General features: G+C 44.8%; 1 protein-coding gene across 1 annotated transcript in view; it reads right to left on the bottom strand.

Annotated features, from left to right (window-relative positions):
* Positions 1-23,956, bottom strand: part of LOC118964404 (glutamate receptor ionotropic, kainate 2-like) — a 60,757-nt gene that overhangs the window by 19,552 nt on the left and 17,249 nt on the right. The window contains exons 2-3 of the mRNA XM_036975453.1: positions 10,336-10,503; positions 1,865-2,122 (exon numbers count right to left, since the gene is read on the bottom strand). Of these exons, the coding sequence (XP_036831348.1) occupies positions 1,865-2,122; positions 10,336-10,503 (426 nt within the window). The remainder of the gene's footprint in view (positions 1-1,864; positions 2,123-10,335; positions 10,504-23,956) is intronic.

Consider the following 23,956-nt stretch of genomic DNA (forward strand, 5'->3'; position numbering starts at 1 on the left):
GGCGTTAAGCGGAAAATGGTTCCGGGGGGAGCTCAGCATTTGGGGGACCACTGCCAGGGCCGATGTTTGTGGGGCTCTGAATAATGCGTTTTGACATTCCCTCCCCGATCCTCAGAGGGCTGTGTGTAAATATTTAATTTTATCCCCTCTGATAGATCTTTTCGCCAGACGTCAGATAGGGATAAACGTCCTGGAGCATGAAGCTGTGTGATTACAGACGATGTGTGTGCATGCATGTGTGTGTGTGTGTGGTTTACATCACCCAGTCACTGATAAGTGGTGTGTTAACCTAATAAACGCTCCCCCGAGGAGGAAACTATCATCAGGTTTACCTGGTTTCGAGTAACCTTACCTTTAAATACTGTCTAACACCTTCCCAAGAGACCTTTTTAGGGGAATCAATGCAAGCTAGTGGACAGTGTTATGGAGATGAGGTTGAGGATAAATGGATATATCCCAAATTGCACCTTATTCCCTTTAGAGTTGACTACTTTTGACCAGAGCCCTATGGGCCTTAGTCTGAAAGCAGTCCACTACATTGAGAATATTGTGCCATTAAGGACAAGTGGAACAATTGCAAATCAGATGACTCATTGCAGTGGATGGTGAGTTGGACCATTCACCATGACCTTAGCCAAAGGTTAATACACTGTCACCATGCTACAGTGCCGGCTCTCTGCAAAGTGAAATGGATGTGACAAAAACATGGTCACCCTATCACGAACCATACATTTCTAGGAACACCAAAGAATGAATCCTGATGGTTAATCTATCCTCTTGGTCATACTAGATCTACCAGTTGATGGTGAAAGGTAAGACTGAATCCCTAATCAACCTCTAGCCCCTATGCACTTGAGTAGATAGAACCAGATTGGATAGGTGTAGTAGCTTCATATTGCCCTCTGAAAGGACAGTATGAGCTAGGGGTCGATGTGTGATTCAGGGTAAGACACCAACGTTTTAAAAAGAGTTGTAAAGTGTGCCAAAAATACCAAACTTCAACTGAAGAAACCACCGCAATGGGACGTATTCGGCAATAGACTCACCATGCAACCCATGTATTCGTAACAAAGTATGTTCAACAAGTAATTCCGTTCGATTAAGTGGACAACCTTGTCCTTTCAAGGGATTGCAGATCACAGACATTGCGATATGTTATCTTCTTTCTCAAGTCGATGAGCACGCGCACTTTGGATGCAGTAGGCCTTGTTAAAATATAACAGTACTCAACGGTGTAAAATATTATTGTGCTTGTAAAAATGCAAATCATGAGCCACTTCGCAAAGTCACAGCAGGCAATCTGGCAGACGGATAAAGGAGTGGACGAGGACCCTCAAAGGACGAGTCGGTCTTTTATTCATGGATGCTGTCAGCTTTCACATTCATTCTGCATGGCATTAATCTGAGGAGACTCGAGGAGAGGGTGATTCTGGGCAATGTGTTTTTTCAGGGCTGCTCACTCATGTAGAGGGCTCCAGTTTTGACATGGAGTACACCTGGAGGACTTTGAGGGGGCTAAAGATTTCATGGCCAGACACTCAATGCTAAACTCTCAGGGGAAAGTATCGAACAGTTCTACTCTTCTGTACCTAACTAATTTTTGGGAGGAGCACATTTAAGCCGCAGAACCCCTGGATTTATGCAGGGTATAAGTGCCTTGCTCAAGTGCATGACAATTAATCTCCTGCTTTTATTGCCCAGCCCAAGACTCAAACTGGCAACATTCAAGCTACTAACCTTTCGGCCACCTACCACCCCGATAAAATAGTTTGTGTTTGAGTAGCAGTTTGAACTAATACTCAAATCTTTTTTTGTCTTTCACCTTTTGATCATCATCATCATCAATCATCCAAGATATCTGTACCTGTGCTGTCGTCATAGACCACAGTGACCGTCCTCCATTTGAAGAAGTGGACCAGTTCCAGGATGGCCCGGCTGAGGGACTGGAAGTCCGGGTAGAGGCTGACGTAGTACGAGTCCCTGTTGTCCGACACCTGGTGCTTCCACTTGGTCTGGATGTGGGGCACCCCCAGGGCATTACAAATGGACTGGACTGCGTTAGCCGATGAGCTGTGGGAGGGGCCAAAGATGGCTGCCACCCCCAAGGACAGCTGGTCACAGGCTGGGGGGGGGGGGGGGGGGGGGGGGGGGGGGGGGGGGGGGGGGGTAGGAGGCAGAGAGAGGTTTTTGTTAGATTTATGTTTAGGTGGAAGCCTTCGGCTCCTCTCAGCTCTACTGTCGACGCAATGCACCATGGGAATAAGAAAGAAAGACCCTAGTCTATCCCTCATTAGATCAAGATGGATGGCATTGAATCAAGAGGAGTATCGGTCCCACTTTGCATCAAACCACATGGATACTAGTAGGCAGTATCCATGTTCAACTAGTTCAACTAGTAATTTAACTATATTTTGCAGTAGCTTGGTTCAATTCTTAAGGGTAGTTTTAGTGTAGCTTAACTTGTTCCAGTGCACGGTAGTCGGTAACTTTGTAAACTATATTTTCAGAGCAGCTTCCCCATTACTGCTGGTAGGAGTGTAACAGATTTCTAGTAAGGATCGGACCAAAGCGCGGCGTGGTAAGTGTTCATGATGATTTTAATTAAAGAAACCACTGAATCAAACCAATAACGTGAATTCACAAAACCGAAACAGTACCGTGTGGCCCAAACACCCACAAACCAAAAGTGAAACCCAGGCTACCTAAGTATGATTCTCAATCAGAGACAACTAACGACACATGCCTCTGATTGAGAACCATACCAGGCCGAACACAAAAACCAACATAGAAAAACAAACATAGACTGCCGCCCCAACTCGCGCCCTGACCATACTAAAACAAATAATAAAATAACAGAACTATGGTCAGAACGTGACAAGGAGTAAGTACATAGCATCTTGATTTACCTAACTAGACTATAAAGCTTACTATAATATAAAAGTTCTCAGCCTGGACTTGACACTTTTTTTGTTGCCATTTGTCACTTATTTATTACAACATTTCTAATCAAGTACTATAACCATATTTCTTGTATATAACTTCATTGAGCACATCAGATGCAATCAGTTTGTAGGTAGCATCAGCAAAATATTTCTCAACAGCTAAACAGAGTCATTCTCAATAAATGTCTATTCCCACATTTCACACCTGCAAAAAAACAGTCACCCTTATTTTTTGTCACAATCTCCCACAAACAAATAAACAAACATAAATAACTACTCCCAGAGATACTCAGAATGAACAATTCTAATAACAGATTTAGCTGTGCTACTATCACAACCTGTATCATTTAGACCACCCTCATGCAATTATTCATGACCTTTTTTCATGGTAGATGAATAATCATTCATTAATAAACAAGGGAGCCTTACTCAATCTATCATAATTCATGTTAAGTCTTCCAATCACAACTTTGATCCCTACCGCCATATGCTCCGACCACACCAGACTAAACTGTAACAGATCTATAACAGATCCGCGGTTCCGTTACAGCACCATCCCAGCCATGGTTTGCATGCTGAACAGTTGACAATCAACATATTTTTTGCCTATATCTGTTGTTTATTGTATTTTAATACAATCAATTGTACTCACAATTCAGCATTTGTCTGCCATTTGTCCTACAATGTTCTGTTGAAAAAACTGAAAAAGAAACTCTCTCTCTCCCCTCCACACATTCAACCCCCTCTCTCTCTCTCTCTCCCCCTCCACACACACATTCAAACTCTCTCTCTCTCTCTCTCTCTCTCTCTCTCTCTCTCTCTCTCTCTCTTTCTCTCTCTCTCTCTTTCTCTCTCTCTCTCTCTCTCTCTAATTCAATTTGCTTTATTGGCATGACGTAACAATGTCCATATTGCCAAAGCTTATTTTGGATATTTACAATATAAAAAATAAATAAAAATGAGAATCAAAATTGTCAACGGGACAACAGTAACAACAATAACCAAGTGTCAAAATAACCATACATACATAACCATACATTCAACAATAACAATAAGCATACAGTAGAGTACATGTGCAGGTTGATTGGTCTGTCAGACACTGTCCCTCAACTTATGGCAGGCAGCAATGTAGTGCCCACAGCTCTCTGCGTCCTCCCCCAACAGGACGGGTAGCCTATCCTCATCAGAGAGGTCTTAGCCACGGTGTACTGTCGATTTAGGGCCAGATAGCACTGCATTTTGCTTTGTGCTTGTATTTGTGTTTCCCAATAAGCAATATAGTTTTGTTTTGACTGTGTTGTAATTTGGTTTATCCTGATTGATTGGATGTTCTGGTCCTGAGGCTTCAGTGCATTAGTAGAACAGGTTTGTGAACTCAGCCCCAGGACCAGCTGGATGAGGGGACTCTTTTCTTTGTTCAGCTCTTGGCATTGCAGGGCTTGGTAATGATATGAGAGGGGGTCACTGTATTTGAGATGTTTCCAAAACTTAATTGCTCTTTTTTGAGTTTTTATTATTAGTGGATATTGGCCTAATTCTGCCCTACATGCATTGTTTGTAGTTTTCCTCTGGACATGTAGGAGAATCTTACAGAACTCTGCATGCACGGTTTCAATTGGGTGTTTGTCCCATATGATGAAATCTTGTTTTGCAAGTGGACCCCACACCTCGCTGCCATAAAGTGCAATTGGTTCAATTAAATATTCAATTAGTTTTAGCCAAATTTTAATAGGTAGAATGCCCTGCGTGCTTTCTCTCTCAGCTCCTTCACTGCCTCATTAAGATGTCCAGTTGAGCTTATTTTTAAACCTAAGTAATTGTAGTGTGTACAGTACTCTATATATTTTGTACCAATGGAGAACTTAGGAGATTAAGACAGTTAGAGACACTATGGCCTGTACAAAAGCTGTCCCCTCGTGTGCTCATTAGATCTCTGTTCCTGTGCGGGCATTTGTGTCCCCCCCCCACACACACACACATTCAATCCCCCCCCCCCCCCCCCCCCCTCTATCTCTCTTTCTCTCCTTCTGTCATGTACTGTCATGTTGTGTCTTGTCTCTGTCCTTTCCCTTCACCCTGTCTCCCTCTGCTGGTCGTTGTTAGGTTACCTTTTCTCCCCCGCTTTCCCCCAGCTGTTCCTTGTCTCCTCTTGACTACCTCGTCACCCCTTCTCCCACCTGTTCCCCTTTTCCCTCTGATTAGTCCCCTATATCTCTCTCTGTTTTTGTTCCTGTCCTTGTCGGATTCTTGTTTGTTGTGTTTCATGCCTGAACCAGACTGTCGTCATGTTTGCTGTAACCTTGTCTTGTCCTGTCGGAATCTGCCGGTCCGTCTGAGCCTACCTATGTTTGGTAATTAAAGAAGCTCTGTTTAAGTTAATTCGCTTTTGGGTCCTCATTCACGCACCGTAACAGAAGAATCCGACCAAGAATGGACCCAGCGACTTCGGATCCTCTCCACTCAGCCGTCGGGATCCAGGGAGCGATGCTAGGCAGACACGAGCAGGAAGTGTCTGCTGCTCGACATGCCGTTGAGACCCTGGCCACCCAAGTCTCCAACCTCACAGAACAGGTTCACCATCTCCGCCTCGATCCACCGGCCACTTCCAGGGCTTTCGAATCTCCGGAGCCCAGAATCAATAACCCGCCGTGTTACTCTGGGGAGCCCACTGAATGCCGCTCGTTCCTCACCCAGTGTGATATTGTGTTTTCTCTCCAGCCCAACACTTACTCCAGGAGCACTGCTCGTGTCGCCTACGTCATATCTCTCCTTATTGGACGGGCTCGTGAGTGGGGCACGGCAATCTGGGAGGCAAGGGCTGAGTGTACTAACCAGTATCAGGACTTTAAGGAGGAGATGATACGGGTTTTTGATCGATCTGTTTTTGGGGAGGAGGCTTCCAGGGCCCTGTCTTCCCTATGTCAAGGCAATCGATCCATAACAGACTACTCTATTGAGTTTCGCACTCTTGCTGTCTCCAGTGGCTGGAACGAGCCGGCCTTGCTCGCTCGTCTTCTGGAGGGTCTCCGCGCAGAGGTAAAGGATGAGATTCTCTCCCGGGAGGTTCCTTCCAGCGTGGATTCCTTGATTGAACTCGCTATTCGCATTGAGCGACGGGTTGATCTTCGTCACCGAGCTCGTGGAAAGGAGCTCGCGCTCTCCGTCGCTCCCCTCTCCGCATCACTACCATCTTCCTCTGCCGGCTCGGGTGCTGAGCCCATGCAGCTGGGAGGTATCCGCATCTCGACTAAGGAGAGGGAACGGAGAATCACCAACCGCCTCTGTCTCTATTGCGGTTCCGCTGGTCATTTTGTCACTTCATGTCCAGTAAAAGGCCAGAGCTCGTCAGTAAGCGGAGGGCTACTGGTGAGCGCTACTACTCCTGTCTCTCCTTCAAGATCCTGCACTACCTTGTCGGTCCATCTACGCTGGACCGGTTCGTCAGCTTCCTGCAGTGCCTTAATAGACTCTGGGGCGGAGGGCTGTTTTATGGACGAGACCTGGGCTCGGGAACATGACATTCCTCTCAGACAGTTAAAGGAGCCCACGGCCTTGTTCGCCCTGGATGGTAGTCCTCTCCCCAGGATTCAGCGTGAGACGCTACCTTTAACCCTCACTGTTTCTGGTAATCATAGTGAAACCATTTCTTTTTTAATTTTTCGTTCACCTTTTACACCTGTTGTTTTGGGCCATCCCTGGCTAGTTTGTCATAATCCTTCCATTAATTGGTCTAGTAATTCTATCCTCTCCTGGAACGTCTCTTGTCATGTGAAATGTTTAATGTCTGCTATCCCTCCTGTTTCCTCTGTCTCTTCTTCACAGGAGGAGCCTGGTGATTTGACAGGGGTGCCGGAGGAATATCACGATCTGCGCACGGTGTTCAGTCGGTCCAGGGCCACCTCTCTTCCTCCACACCGGTCGTATGATTGTAGTATTGATCTCCTTCCGGGAACCACCCCCCCCCCGGGGTAGACTATACTCTCTGTCGGCTCCCGAACGTAAGGCTCTCGAAGATTATTTGTCTGTAGCTCTTGACGCCGGTACCATAGTCCCCTCCTCCTCTCCCGCCGGAGCGGGGTTTTTTTTTTGTCAAGAAGAAGGACGGGTCTCTGCGCCCCTGCATAGATTATCGAGGGCTGAATGACATAACAGTGAAGAATCGTTATCCGCTTCCTCTTATGTCTTCAGCCTTCGAGATCCTGCAGGGAGCCAGGTTTTTCACTAAGTTGGACCTTCGTAACGCTTACCATCTCGTGCGCATCAGGGAGGGGGACGAGTGGAAGACGGCGTTTAACACTCCGTTAGGGCACTTTGAATACCGGGTCCTTCCTTTCGGCCTCGCTAACGCTCCAGCTGTCTTTCAGGCATTAGTCAATGATGTCCTGAGAGACATGCTGAACATCTTTGTTTTCGTTTACCTTGACGATATCCTGATTTTTTCACCGTCACTCCAGATTCATGTTCAGCACGTTCGACGTGTCCTCCAGCGCCTTTTAGAGAATTGTCTTTTTGTGAAGGCTGAGAAGTGCACTTTTCATGCCTCCTCCGTCACATTTCTCGGTTCTGTTATTTCCGCTGACGGCATTAAGATGGATCCCGCTAAGGTCCAAGCTGTCATTGATTGGCCCGTCCCTAAGTCACGCGTCGAGCTGCAGCGCTTTCTCGGCTTCGCGAACTTCTATCGTCGTTTCATCCGTAATTTCGGTCAGGTGGCAGCTCCTCTCACAGCCCTTACTTCTGTCAAGACGTGCTTTAAGTGGTCCGTTTCCGCCCAGGGAGCTTTTGATCTCCTCAAGAATCGTTTTACATCCGCTCCTATCCTTGTTACACCTGACGTCTCTAGACAGTTCGTTGTCGAGGTTGACGCGTCAGAGGTGGGCGTGGGAGCCATTCTTTCTCAGCGCTCCCTCTCTGACGACAAGGTCCACCCATGCGCGTATTTTTCTCATCGCCTGTCGCCGTCGGAACGTAACTATGATGTGGGTAACCGCGAACTGCTCGCCATCCGGTTAGCCCTAGGCGAATGGCGACAGTGGTTGGAGGGGGCGACCGTTCCTTTTGTCGTTTGGACTGACCATAGGAACCTTGAGTACATCCGTTCTGCCAAACGACTTAATGCGCGTCAGGCGCGTTGGGCGCTGTTTTTCGCTCGTTTCGAGTTCGTGATTTCTTATCGTCCGGGCTCTAAGAACACCAAGCCTGATGCTTTGTCTCGTCTCTTCAGTTCTTCAGTAGCCTCCACTGACCCCGAGGGGATTCTCCCTGAGGGGCGTGTTGTCGGGTTGACTGTCTGGGGAATTGAGAGGCAGGTAAAACAAGCGCTCACTCACACTCCGTCGCCGCGCGCTTGTCCTAGGAACCTTCTTTTCGTTCCCGTTCCTACTCGTCTGGCCGTTCTTCAGTGGGCTCACTCTGCCAAGTTAGCCGGCCACCCTGGCGTTCGGGGTACGCTTGCTTCCATTCGCCAGCGTTTTTGGTGGCCCACCTGGGAGCATGACACGCGTCGTTTCGTGGCTGCTTGTTCGGTCTGCGCGCAGACTAAGTCCGGTAACTCTCCTCCTGCCGGCCGTCTCAGGCCGCTTCCTATTCCCTCTTGACCGTGGTCTCACATCGCCTTAGATTTTGTCACCGGACTGCCTTCGTCAGCGGGGAAGACTGTTATTCTTACGGTTGTCGATAGGTTCTCTAAGGCGGCTCATTTCATTCCCCTTGCTAAGCTTCCTTCTGCTAAAGAGACGGCACAAATCATCATCGAGAATGTTTTCAGAATTCATGGCCTTCCGTCAGACGTCGTTTCGGACAGAGGTCCGCAATTCACGTCTCAATTTTGGAGGGAGTTTTGCCGTTTGATTGGGGCTTCCGTCAGTCTCTCTTCCGGCTTTCACCCCCAGTCTAACGGTCAAGCAGAACGGGCCAATCAGACTATTGGTCGCATCTTACGCAGTCTTTCTTTTCGCAACCCTGCGTCTTGGTCAGAACAGCTCCCCTGGGCAGAATACGCCCACAACTCGCTTCCTTCGTCTGCGACCGGGCTATCTCCTTTTCAGAGTAGCCTCGGGTACCAGCCTCCGCTGTTCTCATCTCAGTTCGCCGAGTCCAGCGTCCCCTCCGCTCAGGCTTTTGTCCAACGTTGCGAGCGCACCTGGAAGAGGGTCAGGTCTGCACTTTGCCGTTATAGGACGCAGACTGTGAGGGCTGCTAATAAGCGTAGAACTAAGAGTCCTAGATATTGTCGCGGTCAGAGAGTTTGGCTCTCCACTCAGAACCTTCCCCTTAAGACGGCTTCTCGCAAGTTGACCCCGCGGTTCATTGGTCCGTTCCGTATTTCTCGGGTCATTAATCCTGTCGCAGTTCGACTTCTTCTTCCGCGATACCTTCGTCGCGTCCACCCGGTCTTCCATGTCTCCTGCATCAAGCCCGTCCTTCGCGCCCCCGCTCGTCTTCCCCCCCCCCCCCCCCATCCTTGTCGAGGGCGCACCCATCTACAGGGTCCGTAGAATTTTGGACATGCGTCCTCGGGGCCGTGGTCACCAGTACCTCGTAGATTGGGAGGGGTACGGTCCTGAGGAGAGGAGTTGGGTTCCCTCTCGGGACGTGCTGGACCGTGCGCTGATCGAGGATTTCCTCCGTTGCCGCCAGGTTTCCTCCTCGAGTGCGCCAGGAGGCGCTCGGTGAGTGGGGGGGTACTGTCATGTACTGTCATGTTGTGTCTTGTCTCTGTCCTTTCCCTTCACCCTGTCTCCCTCTGCTGGTCGTTGTTAGGTTACCTTTTCTCCCCCGCTTTCCCCCAGCTGTTCCTTGTCTCCTCTTGACTACCTCGTCACCCCTTCTCCCACCTGTTCCCCTTTTCCCTCTGATTAGTCCCCTATATCTCTCTCTGTTTTTGTTCCTGTCCTTGTCGGATTCTTGTTTGTTGTGTTTCATGCCTGAACCAGACTGTCGTCATGTTTGCTGTAACCTTGTCTTGTCCTGTCGGAATCTGCCGGTCCGTCTGAGCCTACCTATGTTTGGTAATTAAAGAAGCTCTGTTTAAGTTAATTCGCTTTTGGGTCCTCATTCACGCACCGTAACACCTTCTCTCTCTCTCTCTCTCTCTCAGTCCTGGATTCTGTGTGCACTTTAGTTATGGAATTGTCCCAAAAATTCAAACCCCGCGCATCTGACACTCCAGGCAGGCTCAAACAACCGCTCAGAATTTATTTTAAGCCAAGGGTGTATTCACTAGCAACCAAACAGAAGCAAACGGCTATAACAGGGGAGGGACTAACTTGAACATGTCCAATAAGAAAGGCTTGTTTTCTTTGATAATAGTTTCCCGATGCAAAACATTTTGCTACGGTGTGCACTAATGAACACACCCCAGGTCTGCTTCCTTTCCTCCTCAGCCAATCACCTTTTCTGGAGGCCTCAAAGCTGTCAAAGATGTTTATTCTCTGGATGTCATATGTGAGTGTGGTGTTGGGCAGCAGGGTGCGGTTCCTGTTGATTGTGTTCAAGGCAAATTTAAAGGCGAGTTCTTCTGCTCCCGACGGGCCGCTTTCGATGGATTCAAATATTCCTCCTGAAGGATAAAAGAACAGGCGAAAGAACAACAAGGTTAAATCTCAATTCCCTCCTCCCATAATTACAATGGATTCTCCTCCAACACAACATAGGTGACATTGAAGTGTGGGCAGATGATGGATATTGCGGAGGCTATTATAACTGTGCATATTCTTTCCCAGGACATTGTAACGATTCTTTTCTCAGCTCCCTTCATGTCCTTTCCTATTAAACAACGGTGTCATAATCGACATGCGTTAATTGATATGAGCAGTGGAGAGAGAGCTAGCTTTATTATGGTGTTTTGGACTGTCAACTGAGAAGAGCTGCATTTGCATTCACTTACTGGTCTGTGTAATTAACAACGATCAGAGGGGACGGGAGGTGAGTTAAGGGGTCATGACTCCCTCTCTCCCTTCTAGTTCAGACACCTTATCAGGGAGGTTCAGTTTGTAGACCGTGGACGTTAACGGTTAGCACTACCACAAAGCCCAAGGATCCTTCCACCCACACCGTCCAAACCTCTCAGTGAAGTGCAGTTACCATGGCGATTGGAGGTCTCTCCCTCTCTCTCTCAGTAGTGAACTAAGCCCCTTTGAACTTTTTAATTATTTACCATCTCCATGATTGGAAAATGTTGTCCAGATGCTTCGCTTTCATGCTGTTCAGAATCATGAACCGAATTGACAGCAACTAATGTATAGTATTGAAAGGACTCTAAAATCAATTACAGGTAAGGTTATTATGTAGTAGTAGTTTAACATCCAAATACCTCAATAAATAATCCACAAACCTCCTAATAATCCCAATAACATACATGTATTAGATGACAGTACCATCAACAAAAAACTTTTATGTAAACTCCCCTCAAAATTCAAAGTCCACCATTCAACAAAGAAATAGCATACCACTGAGAATGGACTTTGACTACATCTGACTAGATCTGTTCTGCACCCCCCAAAAGCTTTACTCGAGACTTCAAATTGAATGACTAAATGGGGAGGATGAATGAAACTCAAATAAACATTTTCAGATGCATCAAATCAAATCAAATCAAATCAAATCATTCCAGGAGTTCAGGAGTCCAAAGTTTCTTCCCCATAGCTTTGTTTCCTCGGCGAGCTGAGAGTTTGACGTGATCCAAGCTGAAAGAGTTTCACTGAGCATTAAAGCTGGTTTATTGATTCAATTATAGCAGAGGAGAGAGAGAGAGGGAGTGAGAGGAAGAATGAGAGAGGGAGTGAGGGAGAGAGCAAATGAAAGAGGACCAAAGCCCGCTGTCCCAGACCCTCTGCAAAGGGAGAAAGGAGAGAGAGAGACGGAGAGAAAGTGTGACAGACCAAAGGAAGAGAGCATAGGAAGATGGGAAGGGAAGGAGTGAGGAGGACATATAGAGGAAGAGAGGGAACAACGAGAAGACCTCCTAGCAGTGTCAGGAGCAAAAGCAATGATGGAGAGAAGAAAAAACGGGCTCTACCAGCTAAAGGCTTCATCGATAATTGTCATCACCATGCACAATTCTTCTGTGGATTGAACATCACAATAGTCATGCCTCATTTACAAATGCTTAAAACCTCTTGCGACGAGCTATCCCGGATCTGGGAGCGTAATCATAGCCTCAAACTAATTAGCATAACACAGCGGACGTAAATACCCCTAGAAACTTTTCCTATTCATGAAAATCGTCTAGCGTTACAGCCAACGCTAGACAAGCATTTGTGTAAGTTTATCATGGCATAATGCTATGCTAGGCTCTGCTGGCAGCAGGCAAAATTTTCACGAAAATAAGAAAAGCAACCAAATTAAATCATTTACCTTTGAAGAACTTCGGATGCTTTCACTCAGGAGACTCCCAGTTAGATAGCAAATGTTCCTTTTTTCCAAAAATATTATTTTTGTAGGCGAAATAGCTCCCGTTTGTTCATCATGCTTGGCTGAGAAATCGACCGGAAAATGCTACCCATACAACGCCGAACTTTTTTCCAAATTAACTCCATAATATCGACAGAAACACGGCAAACGTTGTTTAGGATCCATCCTCAAGGTGTTTTTAACATATATATTCGATAATATATCCGTCGAGGCAATTGGTTTCTCATAAGAAGCGATGGAAAAATGGCTACCTCAGTATTTTACGCAAGATTTTCTGCGGGAGACACCATGTGACCACTTGCTATATATGGTCCCTTACGGCTATTCTTCAATGGAAATGCGTAAAAAGACGTCACAATGCTGTAGACACCTTGGGGAATACGTGGAAAACGTAAACTCATTCGTAGCTCATTCACAGCCATATAAGAGGTCATTGGCATGAGGCGGTTTAAAAAAATGCGTCACTTCCTGGTTGGATTTTTATCTGGGTTTTGCCTGTAACATCAGTTCTGTGGCACTCACAGACAATATCTTTGCAGTTTTGGAAACGTCAGAGTGGTTTCTTTCCAAAGCTGTCAATTATATGCATAGTCGAGCATCTTTTCGTGACAAAATATCTTGTTTAAAACGGGAACGTTTTTCATCCCAAAATCTTTATAGCGCCCCCAAATGCATAACTGGTTTTAACCGACACATCAGACTGCAAGCTATTGCATCACTGAGAGAGGTGATCTCAGAAAGCTACAGTAACTAACGAGAACAGAGTCCTGCATGGAGTTACAACACCAAGCTATGCCCCTTCAAATTGAGTTGACCTGCTCAATGAGTCCCAAAATGAGTGCTTCCTGCACTGTACTATAGTTCATGCCAGGGAAAAAGCTATGCAGAGAGGGGAAAAGCAATTGATACAGTCTCTTTAACAGAGACTTGGAGAGGGCGTTATAATTACGGTTGCAAAGGGTCGGAAACTTTCGGGTAAATTTCCGTAATTGTTCCGAAAAATTTCCATGGGAAGTTAAGCCCTGGAATTTGGGGAATTTTGCTTAAATACCTCAAAACAATTAGCATATAACGGTAAACCTTTTAAAAATATTTTGGTTAAACTATCCCCAATTCTATGGAATTGCAACCCTCTGCATGCACAGTGCATTCTTCCCTCACATGTGCAGATGATTCTCAAGATCTGCTACACTAATGAGATACTATTGAGCCCGCACTACTACATGGTCTGAGCCAAGGACTACATGCTTTCTGGTAAGTTTTGATTACAATACTGGGTGGACGGGAATATATTTTATATGACATATGTGATTTGTTGTTAACTAGTAAATAGTTCGATCCCCCCCCATCGAGGGGGAAACAAGTACAATTCTTAGAAAAAAAGGTGTTATGTGGAACCTAAGAGGCTTATTCGGCTGTCCTCATAAGATAATCTATGGGGAGAAACCTTTTTGTTTCCAGGTAGAACCCTTTTGCGTTCCATGTAAAAAGGGTTCTTTCTACTCCCTCGCATGCTACAAAGACTAAGGATGCATGAATGAATTACCATGATGATTATTTTGGTTGTGGATTCAATTCATTTAAGGAATCTACTTCCATGAAAGGAATTTGATAGAGCACCATTTCTAAATCCAGGCAGTTCCTAGAATTATGTATGTTCATGTTTCAAAGAATGGTGTATGATTCAAACAGCACAGACAGAACTGGTGTGAAATACTAATTGAAGCAGAAAAGATTGAATATAAAAATGGACTTCTGTTTCAAAACCACAAATTCTCTTTAATGAAAAGAACCAATGCAACAGATTCATTTTTGTCCCCTTAATATGTGTTAGGTTAAGGTCTTACATAGACTGAATAGCTGCAATGTAAGCGAATGGTTAATTATCCTCGTATGAAAGAGAATACAATTAGCTGGATCCACTCAAGGATAAGCTTGTGTTGTGAGGATGGGAGAGATGGGGTTCAGAGAGGTTGGCATGGCAATTCCCTCTGTTTCTGCGACCATGGCGAGGAGATATCACCCATTTGGGAGTCTACGAAGTTCATTCGCTGAAGGAGGGCCGTTACGAGTGGCATGGAGGGATGGTCTGTCTCAGAGACTAATGGGTAAGTGGTACAGATGTGAGACAGCCGTGTGTCGAGCGCCATGGCAACAGCCGAGAAACCCTGTCGCTAGGGTTGGTAGGCTGGTGGCACAGGTACACCCAGTCACTCAGCTACAGCTCCAAGTCTCTGCAAAGTCAATGAATAGCCTTCTCCTGTAGGTGTTTGTTTTATCCAGGTGGGAAAGGGCAGTGTGGAGGGCAATAGAGATTGTATCATCGGTGGATTTTTTGGTGCGGTATGCAAATTGGAGTGGGTCTACGGTTTCTGGGATGGGTGTTGATGTGAGCCATGATCAGCCTTTCAAAGCACTTCATGGCTATGGATGTGAGTGCTATGGGTCGGTAGTCATTTAGGCAGGTTAGCTTGGTGTTCTTGGGCACAGGGACTACGGTGGTCTGGTTGAAACATGTTGGTATTACAGACTCGGTCAGGAACAGGTTGAAAATATCAATGAAGATACTTGCCAGTTGGTCAGCACATGCTTTGAGTACACGTCCTGGTAATCCGTCTGGCCCTGCGACCTTGTGAATGTTATGGACGGCAGGTAGCCTAGTGGTTAGAGCATTGGACTAGTAACCCGAAGGTTGCAAGATCGAATCCCCAAGCTGACAAGGTAAAAATCTGTCATTCTGCCCCTGAACAAGGCAGTTAATCCACTGTTCCTAGGTCGTCATTGAAAATAAGAATTTGTTCTTTAACTGACTTGCCTAGTTAAAAAAAAATGTTGACCTGTTTGAAGGTCTTACTTCAGTCGGCTACGGAGAGTGTTCTCATGCATGTGTGTTGCTTGCATAGAAGTGATTTATGTCATCTGGTAGGCTCGTGTTAACTGCTCATTAGAACCTGCTGATCATGTTTAAGATGCATATGAAGTCACTCCACAAAATGTTGGTCATGCGCCGAATACAACAGGAGTAGAACGTACAGTGAAATGCTTACTTACGAGTGCCTTACGAGTGGCTTGAAAATGTACAGTGCCATAAGAGAAGTGTGTTAATATAGTTAAATGGTTTGCTGTCTTCCAGTGAAATAGTCCTGCCAATTCCTGTCAAAAGTGGAGTGGCACTATGCAAGGTAGAGTGTGCTAAAAGTTTTTGCCTTTTAGATTGTAATGATTAAAATTATATGTACAGGGAGTACCTGGTCCAAGATCATCACCCTTATTCCAAGACTCTTTTTGTAGACGGACCAAAGGAAAGACTAATGGAGAAATGGTTAACCCTCCCTAGTGGCTAACTCCATTTAAATAGTGCTGTGTCACAAAGCTCGTTCTTCGCAATCTTACAGTGTGTCAGAATATTTCACCCTGTCAGGAAGAAAACTACACTATCCATCACAAATTAGGCCAGTGTGTGTGGCAGGGGAATGTATCGCTATCTCCCTCCCTCGGACTCATTCCTTTCACCCCCCCCCCCCTCTCTCCATCGCTCTCTCGTTCAGACTCTTATCAAAATGGGTCATTATCATACTCTGGTCCATTGTTAAGATTACATAAAGTGACTGTAAAAGTAGACTTTTGCTCTCATCGCAGAGTCGGAGCCAAAGGTCAACCATTAACTCGGGAGGAAGCTCGTTTAATGTTCACTGCTGGGCTCCGGATGAATCAACGGCCAGCAGCAAGGAAAGAGTGGTAGAGATTACTGTAGTGTATTCTCCATCTTGACTAGAGTGATAATTATCAGATAAGGTGAACAGTAATGGTGATCGGGATGACTAAAATCTGAGGGCTCTTGTTTTACAGTCCAAAATGTTGGATTTTAATGGCGATTAGGATCTATGATCCAATAGTTAATTGCAGATAATCAATTCCAGGGGGGCATTTTCACACTTTTAGTTGACACTTAGAAGGAATTAAAAATGGTTAATGTGGACTTAATCCTAACTTGAGATCATTTAAACTTTCATGTATTCATGAAACATGTCTTTAAAGTATATCAAATCAAATTGTATTAGTCACATACGCCGAAAACAACAGGAGTAGAACGTACAGTGAAATGCTTACCTACGAGTGCCTAACCAACAATGCAGTTAAAAAACAATAAGAATAAGAATAAGAAATAAAAGTAACAAGTAATTAAAAAGCAGCAGTAAAATAACAATAGTGAGACTATATACAGGGGGTACAGAGTCAATGTGCGGGGGCAGCGGTTAGTCAAGGTAATTGAGGTAATATGCACATGTAGGTAGAGTTATTAAAGTGACTATGCATAGAGGATAACAACAGAGAGTAGCAGCGGTGTAAAAGTGGGGAATGTAAATCGTCTGGGTAGCCATTTGATTAGATGTTCAGGAGTCTTATGGCGTGGGGGTAGAAGCTGTTTAGAAGCCTCTTGGACCTAGACTTGGCAGTCTATGACTACGGTGGCTGGAGTCTTTGACAATTTTTAGGAGATTCCTTTGACACCACCTGGTAAGGAGGTTCTGGTTGGCAGGAAGCTTTACCCCAGTGATGTACTGGGCCATACGCACTACCCTCTGTAGTGCCTTGCCGTCGGAGGCTGATCAGTTGCAATGCTAGGCAGTGATGCAATCAGTCAGGATGTTCTTGATGGTGCATCTGTAGAAACTTTTGAGGATCTGAGGACCCATGCCAAATATTCTCAGTGTCCTGGGGGGGATTAGGTTTTGTCGTGCCCTCTTCATGACTGTCTTGGTGTGCTTGTTTGTTGGTGTTAGTTTGTTGGTGATGTGGGTCCTCTCAACCTGTTCCACTACAGCCCCGTCGATGAGAATGGGGGAGTGCTCGGTCCTCTTTTTCCTGTAGTCCACAATCATCTCCTTTGTTTTGATCACGTTGATGGAGAGGTTGTTATCCTGGCACCACACAGCTAGGTCTCTGACCTCCTCCCTATTGGCTGTCTCATCGTTGTCGGTGATCAGGAATACCACTGTTGTGTCATCGGCAAACTTAATAATGGTGCTGGAGTCGTGCCTGGCCATGCAGTCATGAGTGAAAAGGGAGTACAGGAGGGGACTGAGCACGCACACCTGAGGGGCCCCTGTGTTGAGGATCAGCGTGGCAGATGTGTTGTTACCTACTCTTACCACCTGGGACGGCCCGTCAGGAAGTCCAGGATCCAGTTGTAGAGGGAGGTGTTAAGTCCCAGGGTCCTTAGCTTAGTGATGATCTTTGAGGGCACTATGGTGTTGAATGCTGAGCTGTAATCAATTAATAGCATTCTCACATACAGTGTTCCTTTTGTCCAGGTGGGAAAGAGAAGTGTGGAGTGAAATAGAGATTGCATCATCTGTGGATCTGTTAGGGAGTAATACAAATTGGAGTGGTTCTAGGGATTCTGGGATAATAGTGCTTATGTGAGCCATGACCAGCTTTTCAAAGAACTTCATGGCTACAGACGTGGGTGCTATGGGTTGGTAGTCATTTAGGGATGTTACCATAGTGTTCTTGGGCACAGGGACAATGCTGGTCTGCTTAAAACGTGTTGGTATTACAGACTCGGACAGGGAGAGGTTGAAAATGTCAGTGAAGACTTGCCAGTTGGTCAGGGCATGCTCACAGTACCCATCCTGGTAATCCGTCTGGCCCTGCGGCCTTGTGAATGTTGACCTGTTTAAAGGTCTTACTCACATCGGCTGCGGAGAGCATGATCAAGCAGTCTTCCGGAACAGCTGGTGCTCTCATGCATGTTTTAGTGTTATTTACCTCGAAGCGAGCATAGAAGTAGTTTAACTCATCTGGTAGGCTCGTGTCACTGGGCAGCTCTCGGCTTTGCTTCCCTTTGTAGTCTGTAATGGTTTGCAAGCCATGCCACATCCAAGGGGCGTCAGAGCCGGTGTAGTCCTGTATTGACGCTTGCCTGTTTGATGGTCCGTCGGAGGGCATAGCGGGATTTCTTATAAGCTTCCAGGTTAGAGTCCCACTCCTTGAGAGTGGCAGCTTTAGCATTTAGCTCCGTGTGGATGTTGCCTGTAATCCATGGTCTCTGGTTGGGGTATTTAGGTACGGTCACTGTGGGGACGACATCATCGATGCACTTATTGATTAAGCCAATGACTGATGTGGTGTGCTCCTCAATGCCATCGGAGGAATCCCGGAGCATATTCCAATCTGTGCTAGCAAAACAGTCCTGTAGCTTTGCATCTATTTCATCTGACCACTTTTTTTTTGATTGAGTCGCTGGTGCTTCCTGCTTTAATCTTTGCTTGTTAGCAGGAATCAGGAGGATAGAATTATGGTCAGATTTGCCAAATGGAGGGCAAGAGAGAGCTTGTATGCATCTCTGTGTGTGGAGTAAAGGTGGTCCAGTGTTTTCCCTCTGATAGAAATTTGGTAAGACCGATTTAAGTTTCCCTGCATTAAAGTCCACGGCCGCTAGGAGCGCCCTTCTGGGTGAGTGTTTTCCTGTTTTCCTGTATGGTGGAAAACAGCTCGTTGATTGCGGTTTTACTGCCAGCATCAGTCTGTGTTGGTATGTAGACAGCTACGAAAAGTACAGATGAAACCTCTAAGTAGATAGTGTGGTCTGCAGCTTATCGTTAGATACTCTACCTCAGTCGAGTAAAACCTCGAAACGCCTTTAGATATTGTGCACCAGCTGTTATTTACAAAAATACATAGTCCACCGTCCATTGTCTTACCAGACGCCGCTGTTCTATCCTGCCGATACAGCGTATTACCAGCCAGCTGTATGCTGATAATGTCGTCGTTCATCCATGACTCCGTGAAGCATAAGATTATACAGTTTTGAATATCCCATTGGTAGTTTATTCTTTCGCGTAGGTCATCAATTTTATTTTCCAAAGATTGCAGGTTTGCTAGCAAAATGTTGTTCATCTCAAACTATGTTCATAACCATGTTCATCTCAAATTAAGATTCAGTCCAACAGGACAAAGAAAAGAGAACAATCTCATTTGTGAGTGGAGGGGGAGAGGGGACAAAGAGAAGCTGAGCTGAGAGAGAATAAGGAGGACAGATAGACAAAGACGAGAGGGGTACACAGACAGACAGACAGACAGACAGACAGACAGACAGACAGACAGACACTAGCTAGATTTCCATCAAATGGGTGACAGATTTTCATGTAAATATTCTTAAAAGTGTTTCCATCAAATTGACTTGTTGCATATAAAAGGCTGTGCATGATGGCATAGTGCACATAAAAATATTACCGATTAATAAAAAACAAGTTAAATGGGTTTCCATTGCATTTTCAACTCAACTGATGTTTTTTTCACCAAAAATGTTGCATTATATAGCAAGTGTGCCCACTCTGTTATTGGCCTATGCCCTCTAGCCAAAAGCTCGTAGATACAGTGCGGGTATAGCTTACATTATGAGATTATTATGGACAAAAAAACGAGATAATTTTTATTTGTCAAATGGCAGCCAAGCATTGATGATCATGTCCCCTGAATAAGACCATCAATATTTATTGGAATGGAGCATCAAGCTCGTCACCTTGCACTTTCACCATCCTGTGAAGTTTATTTGATGTTATTTCATCTATAGCCTAATAAACTGCATGCTTTCCCGATGAGGCACTGTGTGAAGAACACACTCCAAGTTATATAAAATTAAAAGTGTTTCCACAGATATTTCTTGCATCATTTATTTTACAGAGAGAAAAAGATTGCACCTTGTCTAGCTTATTTTTATTTTGTCAACATATGAAAAGTTCTGTTTCTATCAACCCTTAATTGTTTTTATCTGACATGAACGTTACTTGCAGAAAAAGGTTTGATGGAAACCTGGTTAGAGAAGGAGAATAAGAGAGAGAGAGGAGGAACGAAAGAAAAAGGGAGAGAATAAGACAACCTTTCCCTAAATCCTCAGGGTTATAGAGGAACTGATGAAGGTTCCTCTCCCTGGCATTCACAGTCCGTTTCCATACAGAGCATTAGACATTAGACAATGATGGCAGTTTGCTAACATGAGGAAAGGAGCTGGGTGCCTAGCCTGTACAGAAGCATGCAGACACCACTGACCAGAAGGAGAGAAGGGGGGGGGGGGATTGAGCGTGTGTGGGAGAGAGAAAATGAGAAAGAGAGAGTGAAAGAAAAGAGAGAGAACAAGGAGAGAGAGGAAAAGAGCAAGAGAGTGAGAAAGAGACAGAAATGGCTAAGAGTGAGGGAGAGTCAGAATAAAAGCAAGACAAAGAGTAGGAGACAAACAGAAAGAGTGTGTTTGTGTGAGAGAGAGAGAGCTGGAAAGGAAAAGAGCAAAGAGAGAGAACAAATGGGAAGAGAGGTCAGTGGAGGCAGACAAAAGGCAGTCAATTAAAGGGGAGAAATGGATGGCCTAATAGCCCTGAGAGAACACCTGCATAAACCTCTCCCGCTCTCCTCTCCTCTGTCTCCCTTCTTTCCAGGGGAAGAACATTTCAGCTTTTGGCCCTGGTTCACCCCTCTCACATCAGAACACTGTTGTACACAACAACTAACTGTACTCTGAAACTCAATAATGTCCGAATGTGTGTGTGTGTGTGCTTGTTCGCATGTGTAGGCGTGCTTGTGTGTTCATGCATCTCTCTCTCTCTCTCTGTGTGTGTGTGTGTGTGTGCGTGCGTGCGTGTGTGTGTGTGTGTGTGTCGATACTGTAAGCAATTCAGACAGGCATCTGCAATAGGGTATTAGTGCCAGTCAAACATTTGGACACACTTACTCAAGGGTTTTTCTTTATTTGAACTATTTTCTACATTGTAGAACAATAGTGGAGACATCGAAACTATGAAATAACACATATGGAATCATGTAGTAACCAAAAAAGCATTAAACAAATCAAAATACATTTTAGATTTTAGATTCTTCAAAGTAGCCACCCTTTGCCTTGATGACCGCTTTGCACGCTCTTTGCATTCTCTCAACCAGCTTCATGAGTGTGATAGAAAAATTATGGATTTACCTGATATGTTTGATATTAATAGTTAACAATTATATACTTAAGAAGGAAAGAAATTCCACAAATTAACTTTTAACAAGGCACACCTATTAATTGAAATGCATTCCAGGTGACTACCTCATGTAGTGGAATATTCTAAAAAAGTGAGCGAGACTGTCATTTCTTCAAACAATCATCTTTAATTAATATTGATTAATTATTGCAATAATGAAACCGTTGACCCCACGCTCGGAAATGTGTGTTGCCGAGAGCTTAACTGATAATGAAAAAACAGAGATCTTATATAGGACCTAAAAATGTTTAGTCCGGGCTGGTTCCACCCCTCCCATAAGCCACCGTGGTCCATCTCCTGGTTATCTGCACGGGATGTTAGATGCCAGGAAGATGAGACAATGAGGGATTGTTCTAAACTCTTCCAGGCTATCTCTATCTCGGGTCACACAGACCACATCTTGCCTGTGAATGCCAGCTTTAGGTTTTAATCACAAAGTCTTTGTCAGTTCAAGCTATCTCTAGCAAAACCCATTTTCCTTGACCAAACACCCAGACTAACTGCAGGAAGCAGAGTGGAAACCATCCCTTTACAGAAACACAGTACTATTAGTTAAAACCTCTGATGGATAGGGGAGACGCTAGCGTCTCAAGTGGCCAATAGCCTCGGGAAATGCAGAGCGCCAAATTCAAATAAAACGCTATAAAACTCAAACTTTCATTAAATCACACATGCAGGATACTCAATTAAAGCTACACTCATTGTGAATCCAGCCAACATGTCAGATTTTTTTAATTATTTTCGGCGAAAGCATGAGAAGCTATTATCTGATAGCATGCACCCACCTGAACCAGTTGTAAACAAAATAACTAGCGTAGCAGGCGCTACACAAAACGCTGAAATAAAATATAAAACATGCATTACCTTTGATGAGCTTCTTTGTTGGCACTCCAATATGTTCCATAAACATCACAATTGGTCCTTTTTTTCGATTAATTCCTTCCATGTATACCCAAAATGTCGATTTATAAAGCAGGTTTGATCCGGAAAAAAACAGCTTGCCAAAACACAACGTCACTACAAAACATTGCAAAAGTTGCCTATAAACTTTGCCAAAATATTTCAAACTACTTTTGTAATACAACTTTAGGTATTTTTAAACGTTAATAATCGATCAAATTGTAGACGGGGCAATTTGTATTCAATAGAGCAAGTAAAGAAAACATGCCCCTTTTTCCCTCTTGTGTAACTTTTAACAGTGTAACGTTGTTCCAGGATGTGCCTCTTCTTCGTTGCACCAATGATTAACTCCAACCCAATTCCAAAGACTGGTGACATCCTGTGGAAGTCGTAGGAACTGTAAAATTGTCGCTATCAAATATCCCTTGGCAAAGACAACTGAGGGAACGGTGAGAGGCAAAATAATAATAATTCTGAAGAGTTTTTCCTCGGGAGTTTGCCTGCTACATAAGTTCTGTTATAGTCACAGACATGATTGAACCAGTTTTAGAAACAAAGTGTTTTCTATCCACACCTACTAATCATATGCATATAATATATTCCTGGCATGAGTAGCAGGAAGTTGAAATTGTGCACGCTATTTATCCAAAAGTGGAAATGCTGCCCCCTATCCTTAAAAGGTTAATGCGTTTGAGCCAATCAGTTGTGTTTTGTCAAGGTAATTGGTGGTATACAGAATATAGCCCTATTTGGTAAAGTACCAAGTCCATATTATGGCAAGAACAGCTCAAATAAGCAAAGAGAAACGACATTCCATCATTAATTTAAGACATGAATTTCAGTCAATCCAGATAATTCGAACAACCTTGAAAGTTTCTTTAAGTGCAGTCGCACAATGAAACTTGCTCTCATGAGGACCATCAAAGGAAAGGAAGACCCAGAGTTACCTCTGCTACAGAGGATAAATTCAGTAGAGTTACCAGCATCAGAAATTCCAGCCCAAATAAATGCTTCACAGTGTTCAAGTAACAGACACATCTCAACATCAATTGTTCAGAGGAGACTTTGTCAATCAGGCCTTCAATAAGCCAATAATAAGAAGAGACTTGCTTAGGCCAAGAAACACAAGCAATGGACATTAGACCAGTGGAAATCTGTCCTGTGGTCTGATGAGTCCAAATTTGAGATTTTTGGTTACAACTACCTTGTCTTTGTGAGTCATAGAGTAGGGAACGGATGATCTCCTCATGTGTGGTTCCCACCGTGAAGCATGGAGGAGGAGGTGTGATGGTGTGGGGTGCTTTTCTGGTGACACTGTCTGCAGAGATATGCCATCCCATCTAGTTTGAGCTTTGTGGGACTATCATTTGTTTTTCAATAGGACAATGACCCAACACACCTCCAGGCTGTGCAATGGCTATTTGACCAAGAAGGAAAGTGATGGAGTGCTGCATCAGATGACCTGGCCTCCACAATTACACAAACTCAACCCAATTGAGATGGTTTGGGATGAGTTGGACCGCAGAGTGTAGGAAAATCTGCCAAAAAGTGCTCAACATAAATAAAATGGAACTCCTTCAAGACTGGTTGAAAAGCATTCCAGGTGAAGCTGGTTGAGAGAATTCCAAGAGTGTGCAAAGCTGTCAAGAAAGCAAAGGGTGGCTACTTTGAATGATCTAA

Source organism: Oncorhynchus mykiss, chromosome 4 (assembly GCF_013265735.2).
Source record: "Oncorhynchus mykiss isolate Arlee chromosome 4, USDA_OmykA_1.1, whole genome shotgun sequence".
NCBI classification, from domain to species: domain Eukaryota; kingdom Metazoa; phylum Chordata; class Actinopteri; order Salmoniformes; family Salmonidae; genus Oncorhynchus; species Oncorhynchus mykiss.